The 22,584-nt window shown below is 36.9% G+C and overlaps 1 protein-coding gene across 1 annotated transcript; it reads right to left on the bottom strand.

Annotated features, from left to right (window-relative positions):
- Positions 1-552: 552 nt before the first annotated feature.
- Positions 553-13,373, bottom strand: LOC139145749 (piggyBac transposable element-derived protein 4-like). Its single transcript, XM_070717060.1, has 3 exons — positions 13,189-13,373; positions 5,768-6,060; positions 553-5,487 (listed from the first exon to the last, which is right to left on the bottom strand). Exon 3 carries the CDS (start codon positions 4,165-4,167, stop codon positions 2,641-2,643), a length of 1,527 nt encoding a protein of 508 aa, XP_070573161.1. The 5' UTR covers positions 4,168-5,487; positions 5,768-6,060; positions 13,189-13,373; the 3' UTR covers positions 553-2,640.
- Positions 13,374-22,584: the final 9,211 nt, after the last annotated feature.

Raw genomic sequence — 22,584 nt, 5'->3', positions numbered from 1 at the left:
GCGAATGATTTCATCACTCCCTGAATTACTTGTCTTGTGTTGTCATCCTGTAGGTCTTTGCCATGTGGTAAGCCACTGTGTTTGTAGTTATCCCCATACTTATGATATCCACACCATTGTCCACACTGAGTGTGGTTACCATATTAACCCTTAAAACGCCATAGACTTTCATGTACAGTAACCCTCCCTGCCAAGAACTTTTTATTAAAAATAAGCTGATGTACATTGCTTCATTATATCCCCTGTAGATTTTTTACAGTGCTTCACAGACCCATAGACCCTATAAGAATCGACATCTACATATACTAGGCAATTCAATGTGAGCCTCTGAAATAAGTATATTTCAAATACATTTTACTGAAAATGGGTCTAAAATATGAATTTTTGGTAAAAAAAGTGTGAAAATGTTGTTTTTGCCATAAATATTGAACTAATTCACTAATCATTTTCAAATTTTCAACATACATTCGTCAGACATGCATGCTTATGACAAAAACCCTAAATTGCATGTTAACTCGAAGTAAAGGTAAACAAATAAACAATAAACAAACAAACAATTTGCATATTTGAGAAACACAATTTGGAGAACACTTGGGCAATTTGGAGCTTCTGATATACATTATTTTTCAGTTTGCCAAAGAAATAAATCATGAAATGGTGTGTATAGATATGACACATGACATTATGACACACAGACTGTTCAAAAGCCAGGACGTTGGCAGGTAAAATGGGCTAAAAACATCAATTTTTGGTCAAAAATGGGTGAAAATTTTCTTTTCGCTGTAAAAATTGTTCTACTGGACTAATCTTTTCAAAATTTTCTGTGTATGTTAGTGAAAGATAAAAGCTCATGTCAAAAAGTTCAAATTGTATACCGCTTCACAGGGAAGGTAAACAGATAAACAATAAACAAACAAATAATTTGCATATTTAGCAGCAACACTTGTTTCACATTAGAAATTCAAAGCATCAGTACAACATGATTGTTCAGCCTTGCCATGGAAACACATGTTGAATTGGCGTGTACAGGTACTACACTTGTCATTATGACATATCATTTGGTCAAAACCAAGGCAATTGAGAGCAAAATGGGTTAAAAACATCAATTTTTGGTCAAAAATGGGTGAAAATTTTCTTTTTGCTGTAAAAATTGTTTTACTTGGCCAATCTTTATAAAATTTTCTGGATATATTCATGGGTGATAAAGGCTAATGTCAGTGAGTTCCAATTGTATACCACTTCACAGGGAAGGTAAACAGATAAACAATAAACAAATAAATAATTTGCATATTTAGCAGCAACACTTGTTTCACATTAGAAATTCATTTTCTTTTTACTGTACAGCTGATTGCCTCGAAAGTTGCCCCGATTATTTCGGAGGTGGTGCTTTTGAAAATGTAGAATGAATTATGAACATGTCTTTGAACAGTCAATCAAACAAACAAAACAATAAACAATTTGCATATTTAGAAGACACCTATTTTGTTTGACTTGTCATTGACTACAGCACTTCATTACTTTCATACAAATCTGAATTTCATCACAAAGTCTGACGTGAGAGAACATGGTGATGCCTTTGAAGTCAAGTCTATTTTAGAATTTTACTGAAGTCAAAGAAAGTGGGTCATAAACATCAGTGTTTTTACACAAATACCACATACATACTACACACACATACTAATTATTGACAAGGCCATAAGATTCTTTCAAATGTTTACTTCATTTAATAATAATAAATGATATCAAAGCATAAATGTAAATGAAATGTCAAAGAATATATGTAAATGATGTCAAAGTATTATGTAAATGATGTCAAAGCAAATAAATATTACTCTGTAAATCCATAAATATCAAATAAATATCAAATAAATAATACAATGGGTAGATTTACTATTTTGTACAAGAATATAAACAGTTTTTGCTTTGCTGGTGTTGACTGTTTTACTGATGTTTGAAACATGAAATAAGATACAAAAAGGTCACTGAAAATACACAACAAATATGAAATGTTCAAATTACATCTGCAGAAAAGTCATCATGGCATCATTTCATTACAAAACAGTTCCTTTATTATTCTATTTGAATTATATGGTTGTATATAAGCAAAGAAGTTGATTCACAATAAAAGCTAGCTTCTGCCATCCCTGTTCTTCATGCGAAAACCTGCAAAATAGAGAACAAGATGAGTAGCAACTGACAATGATAGTTCACTATATGTAAATTACACATTTCTAATAAAGTTGAGGTGATCCTTTGATCATAAAGATTCGTGTATTTTACTATTATTTTGTGATACACAGCCTATATGGGAACATTATGAATAAGAATTCTAACAATAAAGATATTGCCTGAATTTGAGCGATTGGTGTGTAAAATGAACATGTCTGGTGACATGCAATAGAGGAAACGACCATCTGAAACTAACATGATTTATCAGGTAGGTAGCAAGTAATAATCTGAACAGTTTTTAGGCAATGGGCAATAAAGAGATAAAGTCATTTTGGAATCCATTGCGATAACTACAATTATTTTTGGTTGAACTTGTATAATTCATTCCATGCTGGTTGAAATTGTGTTGAGGGTAGAAATATGAAATATGTATTTGTGCGCATGTGTACCAATGACCCAAGTTTGGTTGAATTACTGACTCCATGTATCAGGATCGACGTCTGCGAAGTTCTTGACAGTGTGGTAAATCTCAAAACACGGAGTCACACAGAGGCCAACATCACACTTGGTACACTCAATCCTGGTTTCCGGGTATCTCACACGTTTGCTGTTGCGATGTGTCTGGAGGTACACCAGGACATGTTGGTCATCTTTCTTCATGCGCTCTTTGCAGACAACACACTCCCTACTTGGGTTCTGTTTCTTGGCTCCACTCTTTGCTTTCACTTTGGCCGGAAAGTGCCTCTCAACCATCCGTCTGAGAGAGAAACCAGCTGATCTTCGAGCTTTGGTGTTCACGAGGGGTACAGGCGCATCTGATGCAGACTGGACCATCTCCTCCACTACACTCAGTCTGAATCGAGAGTGGCTCATCTGTTGGTCAGCTGGAGCATATTTCTTCCACAAGATGTACGCGTTGGTCACAGCCATGCCAACCAAGGAGAAGAAAAACTTGATGTACCACTTGTTCTTGCGTCTGTATGTGGGGTAATACCGGACCAACTGATCTGCCAGGTCAGTACCTCCCATATGCTGGTTGTAGTCAATCACACAGGTTGGTTTGATGACTGGATTTCCATCCCTGTCGTGTGTGCTTGACACTCCCCACTCAGCTGTATGGGCTGAAGACAGAATGGTGACATCTCTCTTGTCTTGCCACTTCAGCGCCAGTACATCTCCTCTCCGTCGCCCGATAACCTTACCTGTTTTGAGTTTCCTCTTCAGGGCTTTAGGCATCTCCTTACGATTGCATCGGACAGTTCCCACTGTGACTGTATCCAAACTGGCCAGGTCATCTACCAGAGTGGGTGAAATGTAATAACTGTCCATGTATAGACGGTAACCTTTCTCCAAGATGTTACACCGTTTCAACATCCCCATCACTGTTTGGTATGTCTGGTTCTGCATCAGCTCATACTCATCTGCTGTTGGATCAGGGACAAAGGTACTTCCGGTATACACGTCATAACCAATGGTGTAGCCAGATTTTGCTTCGTTCAGAGAAAATGCCTTCAGCCCAAATCGGTCAGGTTTCGATGGTATGTACATACGGAAAGAAAGTGGACCCTTCCATGGCACCATTCCCTCATCAAGACTGAGATGTTGTTCTGGGACGTACACTTCCCTAAACCTGCGTGTGATGATGTCATACACTGGCCTGATCTTGAAAAGGCTGTCAAAAAGTGGATGGCCTCTGCGATGGTAGTTGTTGTTGTCATTGAAGTGCAGATTGCTGTTGATGATTTCAAACCTGTTCCTAGTCATACATCTACTGAAAAAAGGTGTGGTTAACACATCATGGCAACTCCAATAATCGCTCAAATCAGGTTTCTGAACAAGCCCCATCGATATATTCAGTGCAATAAAAATAATCACCTCGTCTCTGTTTACATCTCTCCACTGACGCATACGGGAAAACTGACCCAGCATATCTGCCTGACTTTCTAACTTCATGTTCGCATATCTATTGTTTCCCTTACATGATATCAAAAATTTCATCAGTGAGAAAAAATTTAACAAAAGATAACGGAGTTGATTCACCTGATATTACTTCATTCAACTTCGGCTCGGCATCAAATGGCATGGTGTATTGCGGTACGTCTGCGTCACGGCTGGACGACCATCCGACCTCCCGATCCTCGGCCAAATCCACATCGTCTTCTGGATTGTCGATCGCGCCAATTTCAGCCACATCTACTTCTTCCAAATGATACTCGTCGTCGGGGTGATCTTCTTCTTCGCTGTCGCCAGGAAATTCTGCCCGAACAATACGTAGATCTTCGCCGCCGTCGCTGCTTCGATGTTGTTCGCCGCTGCTAAACTCGCCGATGTTGTCTTCAGGCACTATGGCTGCCGCAGCTCCCACCTCACCGTCACTCACCGGACCATTGTCGCGCTGATTTTCGATGCTTTCCCTCGGAAATCCCAAAAATTCTTCATCACTGTCGCTGTCCAAAAAGTACTTCTTAAAAAAATCACGGTCTTCCGGGTTCACGAGCGACAGAATCTTGCTTTCAGTGAGGTCATTGTACGCGCTATTTGCATCCATGTTAAATATTTATGAGAGACAAAATGGCTGGCGCAATTTCGCGCGAAGGCTGACGTATTTCCTGGAAATTTCCATGCAGACTGACCTTATGACCCCAGTTTTACTCCTTATATGGTACTAGAATAGGGTTCAAAGGCTATGGGAATGAAATCTTTGTCAGGTGACTTCAAAATCGCGGGAAATTGCGTTTCGAACATAGCGATGGTTACCAAGGGAGACTGTACGGATATATCCGTGCATGGCGCTGAGCGTGAGTTGGGCGTGTACGGATATATCCGTGCATGGCGTTTTAAGGGTTAAGCATGCGGAACAATGTTGAGAATGGCTCTTTTCATACCATCAACATTGTTTTAATTCTGAGACAGTGCATATGCAAATACTTTTTGAAAAATTATGGTTGTCGTGGTCAGTTCCTTTTGTGTTCCTTTGAGTTTATACAGATGGTTTCCAAGGCTTTTTTTTCACATGGTTTATGTCTGACCGTTTCCCAACATCATACTTCACAGAGTCACAAATATTTCTCCAAGTTGTGGAGTCCTCGTCCCCCACCAGGGTTCCATATCGAACATCATTTTCCACGGCTCTGGTGAATAATTCAACACAGACTGAGGACTCCATTGATTTGCTGGATGAACTCCAGTTTTTGCGACAGTCATGTGGAGTTGGCTCCCTTTGTTTCCGTGTTGCGTGTTCACATACTTGGCTTCTCTTATTGTGGGTACCATAGTCTAAAATTTTCTTTGACTTGACACCCATTACACAACCATGACCTATGAAAAATTAACATTACCGATAACTGGTTAGTCCCTCACAAATAAAGTAAAACAATTGTCTTAGTCTTTGAATAAACATGTAAATCTAAGTTTCAAAGCTCTGACATACTTAGATACATGAACATACAATGTGGTGTACTCTGTCACACTTCTGGACATTGCTACCAATATAATATAGTATACAGTAATAAATAATATATATATATACATACAACAGAACTATGTGTACTGTTGAGACAATACATGATTATTAAATGTGATTAGAAACTGTGCTCACCTAGGCCAAACCTTTGTGTTGACATCATATAGTCGAGACTTTTTATCTGTTGAGATGTAGTTGATGCCACCACAATAATCACACCTTATGTGAAGTAGTGATGCCAGCATGTAATAAGTCTCTGACTCTGTATTGACAAGTTTAATAGTTTTACCACACACACTACAACCACTGTTTAGTTGATCAGCAAGCAACCCCAATTCAACTATCCTCCAACCCTCTCTCCAGCTGAATTTGTTGATGTGGTTTTCTGTAAATATTTTTTCGTCTTCATACATAGTTGGGATCTTTTCCTATAAAAAAAATAAAAAAAATATTATGTTTCATCCTATGGATGTTTGACAATGCATGCATATCCCACAAGTGGCATGCAACCATCATATTACAGGGTTCGAACAAATGAGTTTCACTACGGAATAGACGTTTTTCAATAGTTGTTAGGAAGCTTGAGCCAGCTGTACGGGGTATGGTGCATTACAAGACATCGAGAAATTGATTGTACCAAAGTCACATTCCTCTAACATGAAATTGAAAATATTATATTCCTTTCTCTTCCTTCTTAAACTTCTTTCCTTGTTTCGGTAAAAATGCTGTTGATTTGGCTGGGTTTGATTTTTAGTTATGCTGTATGGTGACGACAACTTACACATTTCTCCAATGTGTACGGAAGCTGGGCCATGGCCACTGACTGTAGCTAGCACGTGTAGTCCGTGGGCTAGAGGGGGTCTACGTGCACCCCCCCCCACAGGATAACAAACCTGTATTTTTCAGAACCCTTGGGATCCCTAGAATACGAAATGGAATTTTAACAGGAAAAATATAGGGACGCAATAGCTGTTATGGTCATGTTTTGAAGGGTACCGCAAAATCACGATTTTCCAAGCCAAATGCATTTTCGTCAAATCTGTCTTCTTGTAAGTCATGTGCTGAGCTCATTTTTTAACATAACCTCACTTGTTTGGTATCATTAGAAAGGGAATTTATTCGTCTTTAAGATGACATATTGCATTATGCAATATCTTCTACAGTTTTTGTCAAATATAACCAAAACTTACCCCTTACCCCAAAATTTAACATTGCAAATTACAGTAAAATTCAAATTCTACCAATTTTTTGGCTGGGCATAATGAAATATGCATTGCTTTGTCTGAAATCTGTTTTATTTGATACAGGGACATGTCAGAAATATGGAATAGACTTTTAACAGAAAAAATATTGGGAATCTACAGCTGTAACAGTCATATTTTGAAGGGTACCGCAAAATAACAGTGTTGCAGATTTGCATGCATTTTTGTTAAAACTGTCTTCTTATAAGTTATCTGCTGAGCTTGTATTTGGATATAACCTGGCTTGTTAGGTATCATTAGAAAGATAATTTACTAATCTTTAGAATGACATATTGTAACATGCAATATCGTGTGTAGTTTTCATGATATGTAACCAAAACTTACCCCATACCCCAAAGTTTACATTGAAAATTTCAGTCATAGCTAAAACCAAATTCTACCATTTTTTTAGCTTGACACAAAAATATGGCCGTTTTTGCTATTAAATCTGTTTTATTTGGTACAGAGATATATCAGAAACATGAAATAGACTTTTAACAGAAAAAATATTGGGAATCTACAGCTGTAACAGTCATATTTTGAAGGTTACCGCAAAATCATAGTGTAGCAGATTTGCATGCATTTTTGTTAAATTTTTCTTCCTATAAGTTATCTGCTGAGCTTGTTTTTGGATATAACCTGGCTTGTTAGGTATCATTAGAAAGATAATTTACTAATCTTTAGAATGACATATTGTAACATGCAATATCGTGTGTAGTTTTCATGATATGTAACCAAAACTTACCCCATACCCCAAAGTTTACATTGAAAATTTCAGTCATAGCTAAAACCAAATTCTACCATTTTTTTAGCTTGACACAAAAAATATGGCCGTTTTTGCTATTAAATCTGTTTTATTTGGTACAGAGATATATCAGAAACATGAAATAGACTTTTAACAGAAAAAATATTGGGAATCTACAGCTGTAACAGTCATATTTTGAAGGTTACCGCAAAATCATAGTGTAGCAGATTTGCATGCATTTTTGTTAAATTTGTCTTCCTATAAGTTATCTGCTGAGCTTGTTTTTGGATATAACCTGGCTTGTTAGGTATCATTAGAAAGATAATTTACTAATCTTTAGAATGACATATTGTAACATGCAATATCGTGTGTAGTTTTCATGATATGTAACCAAAACTTACCCCATACCCCAAAGTTTACATTGAAAATTTCAGTCATAGCTAAAACCAAATTCTACCATTTTTTTAGCTTGACACAAAAAATATGGCCGTTTTTGCTATTAAATCTGTTTTATTTGGTACAGAGATATATCAGAAACATGAAATAGACTTTTAACAGAAAAAATATTGGGAATCTACAGCTGTAACAGTCATATTTTGAAGGTTACCGCAAAATCATAGTGTAGCAGATTTGCATGCATTTTTGTTAAATTTGTCTTCCTATAAGTTATCTGCTGAGCTTGTTTTTGGATATAACCTGGCTTGTTAGGTATCATTAGAAAGATAATTTACTAATCTTTAGAATGACATATTGTAACATGCAATATCGTGTGTAGTTTTCATGATATATAACCAAAACTTACCCCATACCACAAAGTTTATATCGAAAATTACTTTCGTAGCTATCGTCAAATTCTACAAATTTTCTAGCTAGACATAACAAATAAGGCAATGCTTTATATGAAATCTTTTTATTTGGTACTGAGGAATGTCAGAAATATGAAATAGACTTTTAACAGAAAATATATTGGGACTCTACAGCTGTAACAGTCATATTTTGAAGGGTCTCGCAAAATCACAGTATTGCCAACTCGCTTGCTTTTTTGTTAAATGTGTCTTCTTATAAGTCATCTGCTGAGCTTGATTTTTGACATAACCTGGCTTGTTAGGTATCAATAGAAAGGTAATTACTAGTCTTTAAATGACATATCGTAATATGCAATGTCTTGTTTAGGTTTCATGAAATAGGACCAAAACTTACCCCATACCCCAAGGTTTACACAGCAAATTACTGCAAATCTGAAACTCTACCTTTTTTTTACAATTTATTAACTTTATATACCAAAGGCAATGCTTGTATGCAATCTATGAAATCTGTGATTTTGTTAAAAAAGTATGTCACAAATATGAAACTAACTTTTAACAGGAACATAATATGATTTTGTAGCCTTTTGGATCATATTTGGAAGGGTACCCAGGTATCAGGGCAAATTTGCCGAAACACATACATTTGCAATATATGGGTTCCCCCTCCAAAAATGATCCAAATGGCTACTAAATTGTATCATCTTCCCGTTATAAGTTAATTTTATACTTGTGACATACTTTTGTAACAAATAAATCAGATTTTAAACAAGAATTGCCTTTTGTATTATGTGCAGCAAAAATGGTAGAATTTAAGATAAGCCGTAATTTGCGATTTGAACTTTTTGGGTATGGGGTAAAGTTTGACCATATTCCAGGAAAACTATGAATGACATTGTATATGACAATATGTCATCTTAAAGAAAAATAAATTGCCCTACTAATGATACCTCACAAGCCAGGTTGTGTCACAAAATAAGTTCAGCAGATGACTTACAAGAAGAAGAATTTAACAAAAAAGGTGCCAGTTTGCGGTACTGCGATTTTGCATTTCCCTTCAAAATATGGCTGTTACAACCATACAGTCCAAATATTTTTTCTGTTAAAAGTCTATTTCACATTTCTGACATGACCCAGTACCATATACAACAGATTTAATACCGAAACAGAGCTATTTTATCATGTCTAGCTAAAAATTCACGGAATTTGATCACGTTATCTATGACAGTACTTTCAATATAAACCTTGGGGTATGGGGTACGTTTTGGTCATATTCCATGAAAAATATACAAGATATTGCCTGTTACAATATTCATTGTAAAGAATATTCAATTACCTTTTCAATGATACTAAACAAACCCAGTTATAATCAATAACAAGCTTAGTAGACGACTTATAAGATGACAGATTTAACAAAAACGCATACGAATCAGGATACTGAGATTTTGCTGTACCCTTAAAATACAGCTGTTACAGCTATAGAATCCTAATATTTTTTCTGTTAAAAGTTCATTTCATATTTCTGATATGGCAAAATACAAAATAAAACAGATTTCATACAAAAAATTGTCTAATTTTTTATGTCTGCGTAAAAAATTGCTTGAATTTGACAGTAGCTATGACAGTAGTTTTCGATGTAAATTTTGGGGTATGGGTTAAGTTTTGGTCATATTTCATAAAAATCTGTACAAGATATTGCATGTTACAATATGTCATTCTAAACATTAGTAAATTATCTTTCTAATGATACCTAACAAGCCAGGTTATATTCAAAAACTAGCTCAGCAGATAACTTATAAGACGACAAATTAAACAAAATGCATGCAAATCTGCAACACTGTTACTTTGCGGTACCCTTCAAAATATGACTGTTACAGCTGTAGATTCCCAATATTTTTTCTGTTAAAAGTCTATTTCATATTTCCGACATGTCCCTGTACCAAATAAAATAGATTTCATAGCAAAAACGGCCATATTTTTTGTGTCAAGCTAAAAAAATGGTAGAATTTGGTTTTAGCTATGACTGAAATTTTCAATGTAAACTTTGGGGTATGGGGTAAGTTTTGGTTATATATCATGAAAACTACACAAGATATTGCATGTTACAATATGTCATTTCAAAGATTAGTAAATTAGCTTACTAATGATACCTAACAAGCCAGGTTATATTCAAAAACAAGCTCAGCAGATAACTTATAGGAAGACAAATTAAACAAAAATGCATGCAAATCTGCAACACTGTTACTTTGCGGTACCCTTCAAAATATGACTGTTACAGCTGTAGATTCCCAATATTTTTTCTGTTAAAAGTCTATTTCATATTTCCGACATGTTCCTGTACCAAATAAAACAGATTTCATAGCAAAAACGGCCAGATTTTTTGTGCCAAGCTAAAAAAAATGGTAGAATTTGGTTTTAGCTATGACTGAAATTTTCAATGTAAACTTTGGGGTATGGGGTAAGTTTTGGTTATATATCATGAAAACTACACACGATATTGCATGTTACAATATGTCATTTTAAAGATTAGTAAATTATCTTTCTAATGATACCTAACAAGCCAGGTTACATTCAAAACCAAGCTCAGCAGATAACTTATAGGAAGACAAATTAAACAAACATGCATGCAAATCTGCAACACTGTTACTTTGCGGTACAATTCAAAATATGACTGTTACAGCTGTAGATTCCCAATATTTTTTCTGTTAAAAGTCTATTTCATATTTCTGACATGTCCTGTACCAAATAAAATAGATTTCATAGCAAAAATGGCCATATTTTTTGTGTCAAGCTAAAAAAATGGTAGAATTTGGTTTTAGCTATGACTGAAATTTTCAATGTAAAGTTTGGGGTATGGGGTAAGTTTTGGTTAGATATCGTGAAAACTACACAAGATATTGCATGTTACAATATGTCATTTTAAAGATTAGTAAATTATCTTTCTAATGATACCTAACAAGCCAGGTTATATTCAAACACAAGCTCAGCAGATAACTTATAGGAAGACAAATTAAACAAAAATGCATGCAAATCTGCAACACTGTTATTTTGCGGTACCCTTCAAAATATGACTGTTACAGCTGTAAATTCCCAATATTTTTTCTGTTAAAAGTCTATTTCATATTTCCGACATGTTCCTGTACCAAATAAAACAGATTTCATAGCAAAAACGGCCAGATTTTTTGTGCCAAGCTAAAAAAAATGGTAGAATTTGGTTTTAGCTATGACTGAAATTTTCAATGTAAACTTTGGGGTATGGGGTAAGTTTTGGTTATATATCATGAAAACTACACACGATATTGCATGTTACAATATGTCATTTACAATATGTCATTTTAAAGATTAGTAAATTATCTTTCTAATGATACCTAACAAGCCAGGTTACATTCAAAACCAAGCTCAGCAGATAACTTATAGGAAGACAAATTAAACAAACATGCATGCAAATCTGCAACACTGTTACTTTGCGGTACAATTCAAAATATGACTGTTACAGCTGTAGATTCCCAATATTTTTTCTGTTAAAAGTCTATTTCATATTTCTGACATGTCCTGTACCAAATAAAATAGATTTCATAGCAAAATGGCCATATTTTTTGTGTCAAGCTAAAAAAATGGTAGAATTTGGTTTTAGCTATGACTGAAATTTTCAATGTAAAGTTTGGGGTATGGGGTAAGTTTTGGTTAGATATCGTGAAAACTACACAAGATATTGCATGTTACAATATGTCATTTTAAAGATTAGTAAATTATCTTTCTAATGATACCTAACAAGCCAGGTTATATTCAAACACAAGCTCAGCAGATAACTTATAGGAAGACAGTTTTAACAAAAATGCATGCAAATCTGCAACACTGTTATTTTGCGGTACCCTTCAAAATATGACTGTTACAGCTGTAAATTCCCAATATTTTTTCTGTTAAAAGTCTATTTCATATTTCTGACATGTCCTTGTATCAAATAAAACAGATTTCAGACAAAGCAATGCATATTTCATTATGCCAAGCTAAAAAATTGGTAGAATTTGAGTTTTACTGTAATTTGCAATGTTAAATTTTGGGGTAAGGGGTAAGTTTTGGTTATATTTGACAAAAACTGTAGAAGATATTGCATAATGCAATATGTCATCTTAAAGACGAATAAATTCCCTTTCTAATGATACCAAACAAGTGAGGTTATGTTAAAAAATGAGCTCAGCACATGACTTACAAGAAGACAGATTTGACGAAAATGCATTTGGCTTGGAAAATCGTGATTTTGCGGTACCCTTCAAAACATGACCATAACAGCTATTGCGTCCCTATATTTTTCCTGTTAAAATTCCATTTCGTATTCTAGGGATCCCAAGGGTTCTGAAAAATACAGGTTTGTTATCCTGTGGGGGGGGGGTGCACGTAGACCCCCTGTAGCCCACGGACTAGTGATGTCGCGTCGACAGTTGTATTCGCGTGCGGTACATGTTTACATTTTTTCAAATGGATTAGAATTGGATTATGTTTCTTGAATACACACATGAAACAGGTCAGCTACGAGGGATATAGAACTTCCTAAATTCACTTACATTATTTTGGAATCAATATTATTGTGGGATTTTAGATTTGGCATCAAATTTGTTCATGTTTATACATAACATACGTACGCTACGTAAATCTCAAACTGTAATAAACGACGTTGTGCTGCTATGCTACTGACAAGAAACAAAGTATCTGTACGCCATTGAATTCGTAACAAAAAGAAACATGAACGAGATAAAGTTCATTACGTACCTTGTTCAATTCTTCCAATTTTTTTTGAGCTTGACTTTGCCTTATTATTGATTTTCTGTAAACAAATTTTCCCTGCCTTCGTGGACGCGGATTGTTGCATAACGCCTCCATCTCGACTGACGTCTATTGTGCGCAGAATACGTTGCGCACTATAGAGGGCGCACCAAACCTTAATTCATCACAATCTGTGAAACAAAGGTAACAAATGAGACAAAATCAAAGCTGTGATGTACTCAGAACAGAAAAAAACATTGAAACTCAGTTAAAGACCATAAATTATTTGCAAACTGTTCAAAATACAGATAGTGACGGTGACAGTGACATATCAGACTCTTAGCTTTTTGCTGTGGAAGAGGATGATGATGTTTTAATCCATCAAATTGGCAGTGCCCGATCAAAAGTGATGATTAACATTTTGAACCTTCCGAGACTCAGTATACATGAGTATGTACAAGACCTTGAAGAAGAGCAGAATTTTGGAAAAAATCTCTTTCCATTGAATGTTATATTGTATCTATGCACTGGTAATTGCCAGTGTTATAAATCAAAATTGGATCAATACTTACTCAAGCAATGGGGAGGAGGGACATGGAATTTGTGTCATCTTAAATGGGGTCATTTTTGAGGGGCAATGGGTAGGAGGGGTTCACTTACTTTGACAGATGCACAGGAAGAATTTGCCAGCCCACCCCCAGCCATAATAACTGAACCCTCCCTAATCATAAATTCCAAAAATTGAAGAACAGCAAAGTCATGTTATCAAATGATGATGAAAATTTGAATCTAATTTTCTCTCTAAAGTCTTGATGATATCTTCATACTTATTTGCATGGTACTGGTAGCTGTCATTAATTGGGATTCTTTCTTTGTGGGATTTGGCCAAGCGGTTTTGACTGTGATGTCTTTTGCTATGTACCATATGTTTTGCGAGTTTGAATTGAATCGAAAATCTACTGAATTGTCAACTCATCAATAAATAAATTGTAGCAGTTCTCTTCACATTTCATTTTAGGAGCTACGTAGAAAGTCCGTTTGTCATTGTTTTCAGCAATAAATGATAGCCGAGCTGTAGGGGATGCTTGATTGCCCATTTTAGACAGCTGTGTTCTAATATTTCTAATAATTTAAAATAATTGTGATTGTTTAACAGGTAAAAAACTTGTGAGTGTTCAGTTGAAAGACTTGACATCGATATATGCAGTGTTGCCGCCAGGATGCGCCCTTGCGACAATGTCCCCAAAACGGAACCTGTGTCTCCCACTCTTGCATATTGTGGGTTACCATGGGCGCACTTGTGAGTCGACTGTGATGGGTGTTGTCTACAAGTAATATCTGTTACTGATGATGATCTTAGTTTTGCATAATTATTTTGAGGCTCACTGGTTTCATTTGCATTCTGAAAAATTGATTTACTCCTGCAATTTATCAGCCATTAAATGAAAATAAGTCAGATGATAAAAGAAGGCCCATCTCTTGAACAAGTTGAAATATGTGAAGGGTTAAGGCGATACCGAAGCATTCACAGCGCGGGCTTGTTGCTATCGCTGGCAGCGTTCCAAACGCCTACTTTTGTACATGCAAAATCTTACCGTTCCGTTGTTTTTCTATGGATTTTCGACTCCTTGTATTTTGAAAATGCTCAAAATCTTTCAACTCTCTCAATTGTAAACAAATTTAGCTGACCTTTGGTAGGAATATTGAAGTCATACATGAGAATATAGTTAAGCATGCGTTTCCAAAAATTCCGGACCGTTTATGAGATATTGCCCTAAAACCCTTCAAATCATGGTTCTTCAGCAACTCTCATCCAACCACTTTGACTGTACAAAGTTAACACTTAGACCCTACTGTGGCTTTTCAGCCTGATACGCAACAAGAGTCCCTATTAATTTGCTTATGGAAAAATACCACAAGGTTCATAGTTTGAGGAGTGCTTAGCTGCTATCAGAAATTCATCACAATTTAAAGGCATTTCTGGCAATCCCTGGGATCGCCTTTGTTCTGGTCTGTAAGAGGATTATGGAGGTGTAATAGCCTTTTGTTTTCCATTGAAATTATAATTTTGTGGGTAAATTTTCTGATGAGCCAATCTGGCGCCAACACATGCCTTTAAAAGAGAAGACTTGTATAATATGTATTAATTGCATCATTTCTTCTACCAGGAGGTGATTCCAAAATGGTATACTGATGCCAGGGGAGTAATTCAACAGCGCCCTCTATGTTGACAGGATGCTTGATGTATCTCCTGTATTGTCTTTCAATGACAAAACCATCTGATGCTCAGTTTGGTGTTTTGACAATGTCATCATTGCCTGCAAAGCAGTCCAAACACAGGTTTTTCAGCTGGTAGTTTGTTGGAGGCAAGGTAAAGAAACATTACCATACTGCAATTTTCTGATTTTCAGGTGTATGGCTGTGTATGTTATATGTCATACACAGTGTATAATAATTTCTAAGGGAGCCTTCAGTAATTACAGGGGGGCGGGGGGAATTAGGGAGGAGTCACTTTTTTGAAAACCATCCAAGGGGAAGGGTCACTTTTTATAAACCTACATATATCTGATTTTAATAGAAAAGGACAGCAGCACGAAAACGACCTCCACAAAAAATCAAAACCACCAACAGAGGAAAAATTTTAACAAGTTTTCGTGCTTGACTATCCAATGAACATATCCACTGAATTCTGCTTTAGAAAAATGCACGACATGCCAGTGGTCAGTGGGGGGAGGGTAACTTTTTTAGGAAACTGTCCAAGGGGGAGGGTCACTTTTTATAAACCTACAGGTATCTGATTTTTCATAGAAAAGGTCAGCAGCATGAAAAAGAGCTCCACAAAAAATTAAAACCGCCAACAGAGGAAAAATTTTGACATGTTTTCATGCTTGACTATCCAATGAATCTATCCAGAATTCTGCTTCAGCAAAATACACGACATGCCAGTGGTCACACATTGGCAAAATTGATCAAACCTTTCACAAACACAGATAGGAAGATCATGTGACCTGCTGTCAGCATCAATATAACCCCTTGAAAAACTGCTGAGGCAGTTGTATGGAACCTCTGTTATCAAACAGAGTGATTGCATTTGTGTGTAGTACTCTGCTGACAAAAAGTTCAAAGGTGGGACAAGAAATAACAAAGTACACATGAAGCAAAGGCTGAAATATATGTAACAAAAATTGTAACTTATCTTGTCCATAACTTTTGTAATGATTTGTAAAATTATTTTCACTAGTTCAGCTCAACTCTAAATTTGGCCATGCTATAGTAAAGTATTATTTCAATGAGTAGCCAATCACATATTGGATAACATTGTCAGTTGTGTTGTCACCACAAGGCTGGCCTGAGCATTACAAATTGTTATCATGCAGCCACTTTCAACCCAGATGCAAGCCATATCTTCCCAAACTTTGTGATTGTTTCACCAGAAACATTAGCTACTAGTCTACTGCTACATATTGACACACAATGTGAATAGCAAGCTAACCACAAAGATACCGGTATTTCAGAGTCATTTTGACTGTAACTTAACAGACTCTCAAGTATGGGATTTCGATATTTGTAAGTTCAGATACAAGTTAGATTTTCTACACTATCTGTGTAGGTATGCAATTTATCTGTTGCAGGACAGTGAACTTATGTTGACATTAATGGAATGTGGTTGTGTGGTTGTCCAAACGAGACTAAAAATGAAAGCAATTTTTACATGATTGCATGTTGGTGTAGTGACCTTACACAGTCAAACTTTAGCATTAGTTACAGCATGATTTATGGCTCCATATGTCACAAACACAGTCTGTTTACTGACGATACCAAAAATATTAAGAAGCTATTCAAATGGTGCAGCAAAGGAACATAGTGCAATTTAGCGGTACTGGGTATAGCTTATGTAATGCGTGCAAGCATAATAGTAGCCTGGAAATGGACCCAGCACCGGTACACCTCAAATTCTCTATTTATATGGTACACTGGCGTCTAGTGCTGTTTTGTTAGTCCCCACGGACACCGTCCGGGGGGACTTATAGGTTTGGTCATGTCCGTGCGTGCGTGCGTGCGTGCGTGCGTGCGTCCGTCCGTGCGTGCGTGCGTGCGTGCGTCCGTCCGTTCACGCAGATATCTCTGAGATGCCTGGAGCGATTTCATTCAAACTTGATAGAAGGATTACTTCATATGGCATACAGATGCACGTCAATTTGTTTTGTGATACGATCCAATATGGCCGCCAGGCGGCCATTTTATTACGATTTTTTCATGTACAGAGCCATTACTCAGGCATGTTTCGACGGATTTTATTCAGAGTTGGTACAAGGACATTGACCAATGTCATACAGTCTGAACGCTAGGGGTGCAATTTGCATATGCAAATGCCATTTCCTTTCGAACGGCACTCAGCAACTCAGTCTACACTGTGACCGTTGGCTGGCTAACACAGTTTTTCAGTCGCTCCCAAATCCTCATTTTTTCGCCGATAATTATCATTGGAGACCAACTTCATCTCTTCAATTGGATTTTCTGAGAAGGTAAGTGACTTTTCGGGGCTCTGTTTGAAAAATTAAAGTGAATTTTGCGATTTCAGCGATTTTTTGCTCACGTGTGAACACGTGAGCATATGTCGCAGCGATGTCTGTCTGTCTGTCTGTCTGTCTGTCTGTCTGTTGGTCCATTTTCTCAAAAACGGCTGAACGTATTTCAGTCAAATTTGGTAGACATCTTCAGAATTCAAATGGCTAGAACTGAAAAGGTTTTGGTGGGCGTGGCTTGGATATTAATGAAGTTATGAAAGTTTTAATTTTTCTGTTACGCCGCGTATGACAAGTGAAAACAATCGACTGTTTGAGGGCGCTGTGAAATGTGCTTGTCCAGGTTGGCTACAGCTGGATAGCTCTGGTTTCAACCACGGTCCCTCCGTGTTTCAACCTCGTATTGAACATTAAAAATATGATATTTTATTACTCATTCAATTCACTATTCAAGATAAAATATCGTTTAGCAAATTAGCTTTATCCTTGGTAATTGATTGTTTCCCTCGCTGCTCGATCGCCATAAATGAGTAATACGTTCTCTACCTAGCCTCATGGCATGGAAGTGCTGATGAATAATAACTTTGGGTCAAAGGTATTGAAGTGTCCAATCAGGTTCGTGCACAGAGTCCAAGGCCATGACCTACTTCATGTACTTCTGCACTGTTTTGATTTTGCTTCGCCAAGAAACGTGTTCGTCATTGTCCATAGAAGTATGTTTGCTCTCCTTTGAGGTTGTTTGTGAAACAAATTCCGGGATAGGCCTTGGAATGCATACGATCGGCATCGCGGCAGTGCATGTAGCTAGCCCTACGAGTATGACGAGAGTGTCCGGCTTTGGCTACGCCGCCTCCCACCTCCGGAAGGCGGCGTAGCCAAAGCCGGACACTGTCGCCATACTCGTAGGGCTATGCATGTAGCGTACCATGCTTGTGTAACTGCCTAGCTCAACGTGCATTCACGGTTGATACTCGTGTACAATCATGATGTGTTCAATTCTGATGAAGATTCATAAGTCTTACTTTTGCAGTCTTTTTTCCGTACGATAATCCGACAATACGTGTTACTGTTAGACGAGGTGGCCATTTTATGATAAGTTTCAATACTGCACAGCTACATAGCGTCACTATCGTGTGATCGAGGTACAGCGTTGTTGAACGGGATACAGAAACTCTGCAGAGGGAGAAACGATCGTTGACATGAACAGTCAATGTACTTCAGCACGTAGTCCGCAGATAGCGGATCGAGAAAATAAACGTGTCCCAGTAAATAACGGAATATTTATGTACATTAACTCGATATTAATCAAATTTCCAGCTCATCGCAAAAAATGTATTGGAAAGATTAATTTGTCACTGACAAATACTGCACTGTATGGAAAAAAACAGTCTGTAGAATAGTTCAACTTCAAGTGGTATTACCCGAGACAAACACTTGTGTTGTCAATTTTGATTTCATTTCATAAACTTCATACTTCATCGAGTATCGTGTATTTCAGCCTTTGTGAAGCCATTTTATTGATATTTTCAATTTTTGTCTTGGCTTTGTTGTGGAACATGTTGAATCGTCTCCGTGGACATGTAGGCAAAAGTGTGACGGGGTCGAAGTGACTTGGGTACCTGGGGCCGACCAAAACCAGTGTGAATTACTGGGGTCAAAGCGGACAGCGGCCGGGATGACATGTTCCCCAAGCGAGCTACCTTCAGAAGTCTGTTTCATCGAAAAAAACGTCAACTTTTAAAACCCGTCATTTATTTACTGATGTTATTCTCAGCATCACAAACATATACGCCTCTGCTATGTATCACAGCAAATAGTTATATTTGAGCGCCCCGTAAATGGGATCCTCGTTTTTTTGCGAACCCGGAAGTGTGTCTTGCTCAATGCATTTCCTACCCATAGCGAGGGAAACTGCCCGCGTTCCCATGCTCCCATGCACCCTTTTTCAATGCCAGTGCAACGCCATCTGTGCAAAATTTGTGATGGTATGCTCCCGTGTGATGGAAAACCTCTCTTATTCTAACAATGACGTAGTTGACTTTGGACTTCGATATCGTAAATGTTATGTCCATGCAGTGAGTTTGGGTTGGCGCGCTTATAATGCAATCTTCGCCCGCCTGCGGTCCGATATCCCGCATTTATTAGCGATATTTATCTGTTTTGACTTGACCAAAGTTGGCAAAACTTGCTATGTACATTAAAGATACTATGATACAAGATTATTGAAAGTCATTTGACATTTTTTTCAGCCAATTCCCAATATGCATATTTAATGAACCTTCCAAATTAGGGATATATACTGGCATTTACTTGATAAAATTTGGCGAAACATGCTGTGTACATTGATCATTATACCAGGTTATAACAGTATTGAAAGTCATTTTGCATTTTCATGTCAGCTAATTCATAATTTGCATAAATAGCTAACAAGCTTTCACGGTTTGGCATATAGAGCTTGAAGGACTTGACCAAAGGTAATTACACATGCTATATTGTGATACAATGACAGTACTCAAAGAAATTAATTATTTTTATTTCAGCTAATTACATATTTGAATACTTAATGACCTTTAGAATTGATCTGTGGTGAAATTCATTGTGTTGATCATAACACTTTAAATGTAGCAAAGCATGTAGCAAAGGTTCAAACTTGCACATAAATGCAATATATAATGAAACACGTGAGCATTTTCAGTTCATATCTGGTTCATGGTACGATGTTATATGTCGAGCGCGGACTTGTGTTGCTGTACCAACTACGGTAGCATGAAATTAAGGCCCAAAATCAAGCATAGTTCGTGGAATTATACTATAAATTAGCTTTTTACCGCAGAATTTTGTCTGTTCATGCCAGGAATTTGATGTTGGGCGGCAAAGTTCGCCGCTGTGTTTTGCCGCTAAAATCCAATATGGCGCCAAATCAACATTAGTGTACTGTACGTTTTACACGTACACTGTGTACTCGCATACGCTCATAGTGAAATAAATCCCCAAAATGTGCGTATTTTTAGGTCAAATGTTACTTTTTTGGGGGAAACTATCATCAAGTGACACTTTTAGGTTGTAATACGTAAAATTCGTGTCACAGTTGTTTTTAATTATTTTCCTCTTTTTTTTTCAGGGTCATCACAGTCCGAGGATGGCTTCGAAGCTTCCAGCCGGGGCTTCCCATAGAAACACTTGTGCATGTGACCTCATGGTTGTTCACTTTTAACTTTTTTGACGTAATTTTCGTGTCTGATTTGTCTCAGTTTGTTGCAGTCAAGTCTCTGAGGCTTAAGTATTGATCAAACTTCAGGTTTATTTAGAATAAAGCTGTTGTCTTTGCAGTATATTGAATTCAGAACTTATTAATTTTCTTTTTAATTTAACCAACACAAAACCAACCGACACTTCCAATATTTATTGAGAAATTCGTGTCACCCGAGCGGCACTTTCAAAGGCTTCATTAAAGGTGAACTTCTCCGATATGCTTGCACATGCAACAACGACATGGACTTCATTCAAAGGTCAACTTTCTCACACGCAAACTTCAACAACAAGATTATAGAAAAAAAAGATATATCTCGTATAAAGAAAGATGTTAATCTCACCAACCATCGACGATACCTCACCGATAAAGATAAGAGGAATATGACATAAGAACAAAACTGGTTTACACAACGACCTTCAGTCCATTCATCAAAACCAGGCAAATCAAACAATGTCTAACAAAAAATTGGAAAATAATAGAAGCCGATCAAACACTGGTCAAAGTTTTTCCAGAAAAACCTATCATAGCATACAAAAGGAATAAAAACTTAAGAGACATCCTCGTTCAGGCACAAATCAAGCACGAGGATAAAATAAACACGAACGGTCTGACCAACAAACCACTCAAAGTTCAGACCACAACATATCCATACTAGCATCTCTAGTTGATGAACAATCGCTACTATCAAATTAACATGTGGGATAAATAGCTCCAACACATAACCGGTTCTTTCCCGGGGACCCAGATCACATGACCAGGGTCAAAGCACTATCGATTCACCGGTGTCTCGCCATGTTTCTCCATATCATTAAACCACATTGATCGAATCAATATACCGCATCACTATCAAAGGTAGAAAACAAGTACCTTGGCGTAATTCTCGACAGTAAACTTTCATTTAGTCATCATACAACAGCCCTTCAAAAGAAATGTCAGCAGAGGTTGCACGTGCTTAGGAGGCTGCGTTCCTTTGATGTGGATTCACATCTGTTACTCTTACTATATCGGAGTATTATTGAACCACTTCTGACTTATTGCAATATCTGCTACTTTTCGTTGCTCTCTACCGTAAATCGCAATAAGTTGTTAAAAATCTCGCAAACTGCTGCTAAGATAATTGGTAGACCCACTCCGTCCCTTTCAGTGCTCACGGATAGTGCAATACTGCGCAAAGCACGATCAATCACTGCTGATGTAAACCATCCTTTGTATTCCTCTTTTGAATTATTGCCTTCAGGAAGGAGATTTCGCTGCTTGAAGTGTAGCAAATTAAGGTACAGAAAGAGCTTTGTCCCAACAGCCATTAAGAGACTCAATCTCTGAAGTGTATTTTTTCCCGTGTGTTTTCTGACTTAGTTTGTGTTTTGTTTTGTTTTTGTTTTTTATGTCTGTCAGGTCGTTATTTTTATCCTCTGAGCTGTAAGGTGATTATCCTTTTTAGGACAATAAAGTATAATAATAATAATAATAATGTGTAAAGTTGCTCTCATTTTCCTATATATAGAAACAGACTTCAAGATACATAAAACAATTTATAAATTCTAAAATTCTGAGAAAAAAATATACTAAAGAACTGTAGTTGTAGTTAACATAAAATTATTCTCGTTTGTAGAGGCCATCTAA

Source organism: Ptychodera flava, chromosome 12, assembly GCF_041260155.1.
Source record: "Ptychodera flava strain L36383 chromosome 12, AS_Pfla_20210202, whole genome shotgun sequence".
In the NCBI taxonomy this organism is placed as follows: domain Eukaryota; kingdom Metazoa; phylum Hemichordata; class Enteropneusta; family Ptychoderidae; genus Ptychodera; species Ptychodera flava.
This window is presented reverse-complemented; position numbering and strand designations above follow the sequence as displayed.

Coding starts and splice junctions, on each gene's coding strand:
- LOC139145749 (XM_070717060.1), bottom strand. CDS start 4,167: ATGAAATTTTTGATATCATGTAAGGGAAACAATAGATATGCGAACATG.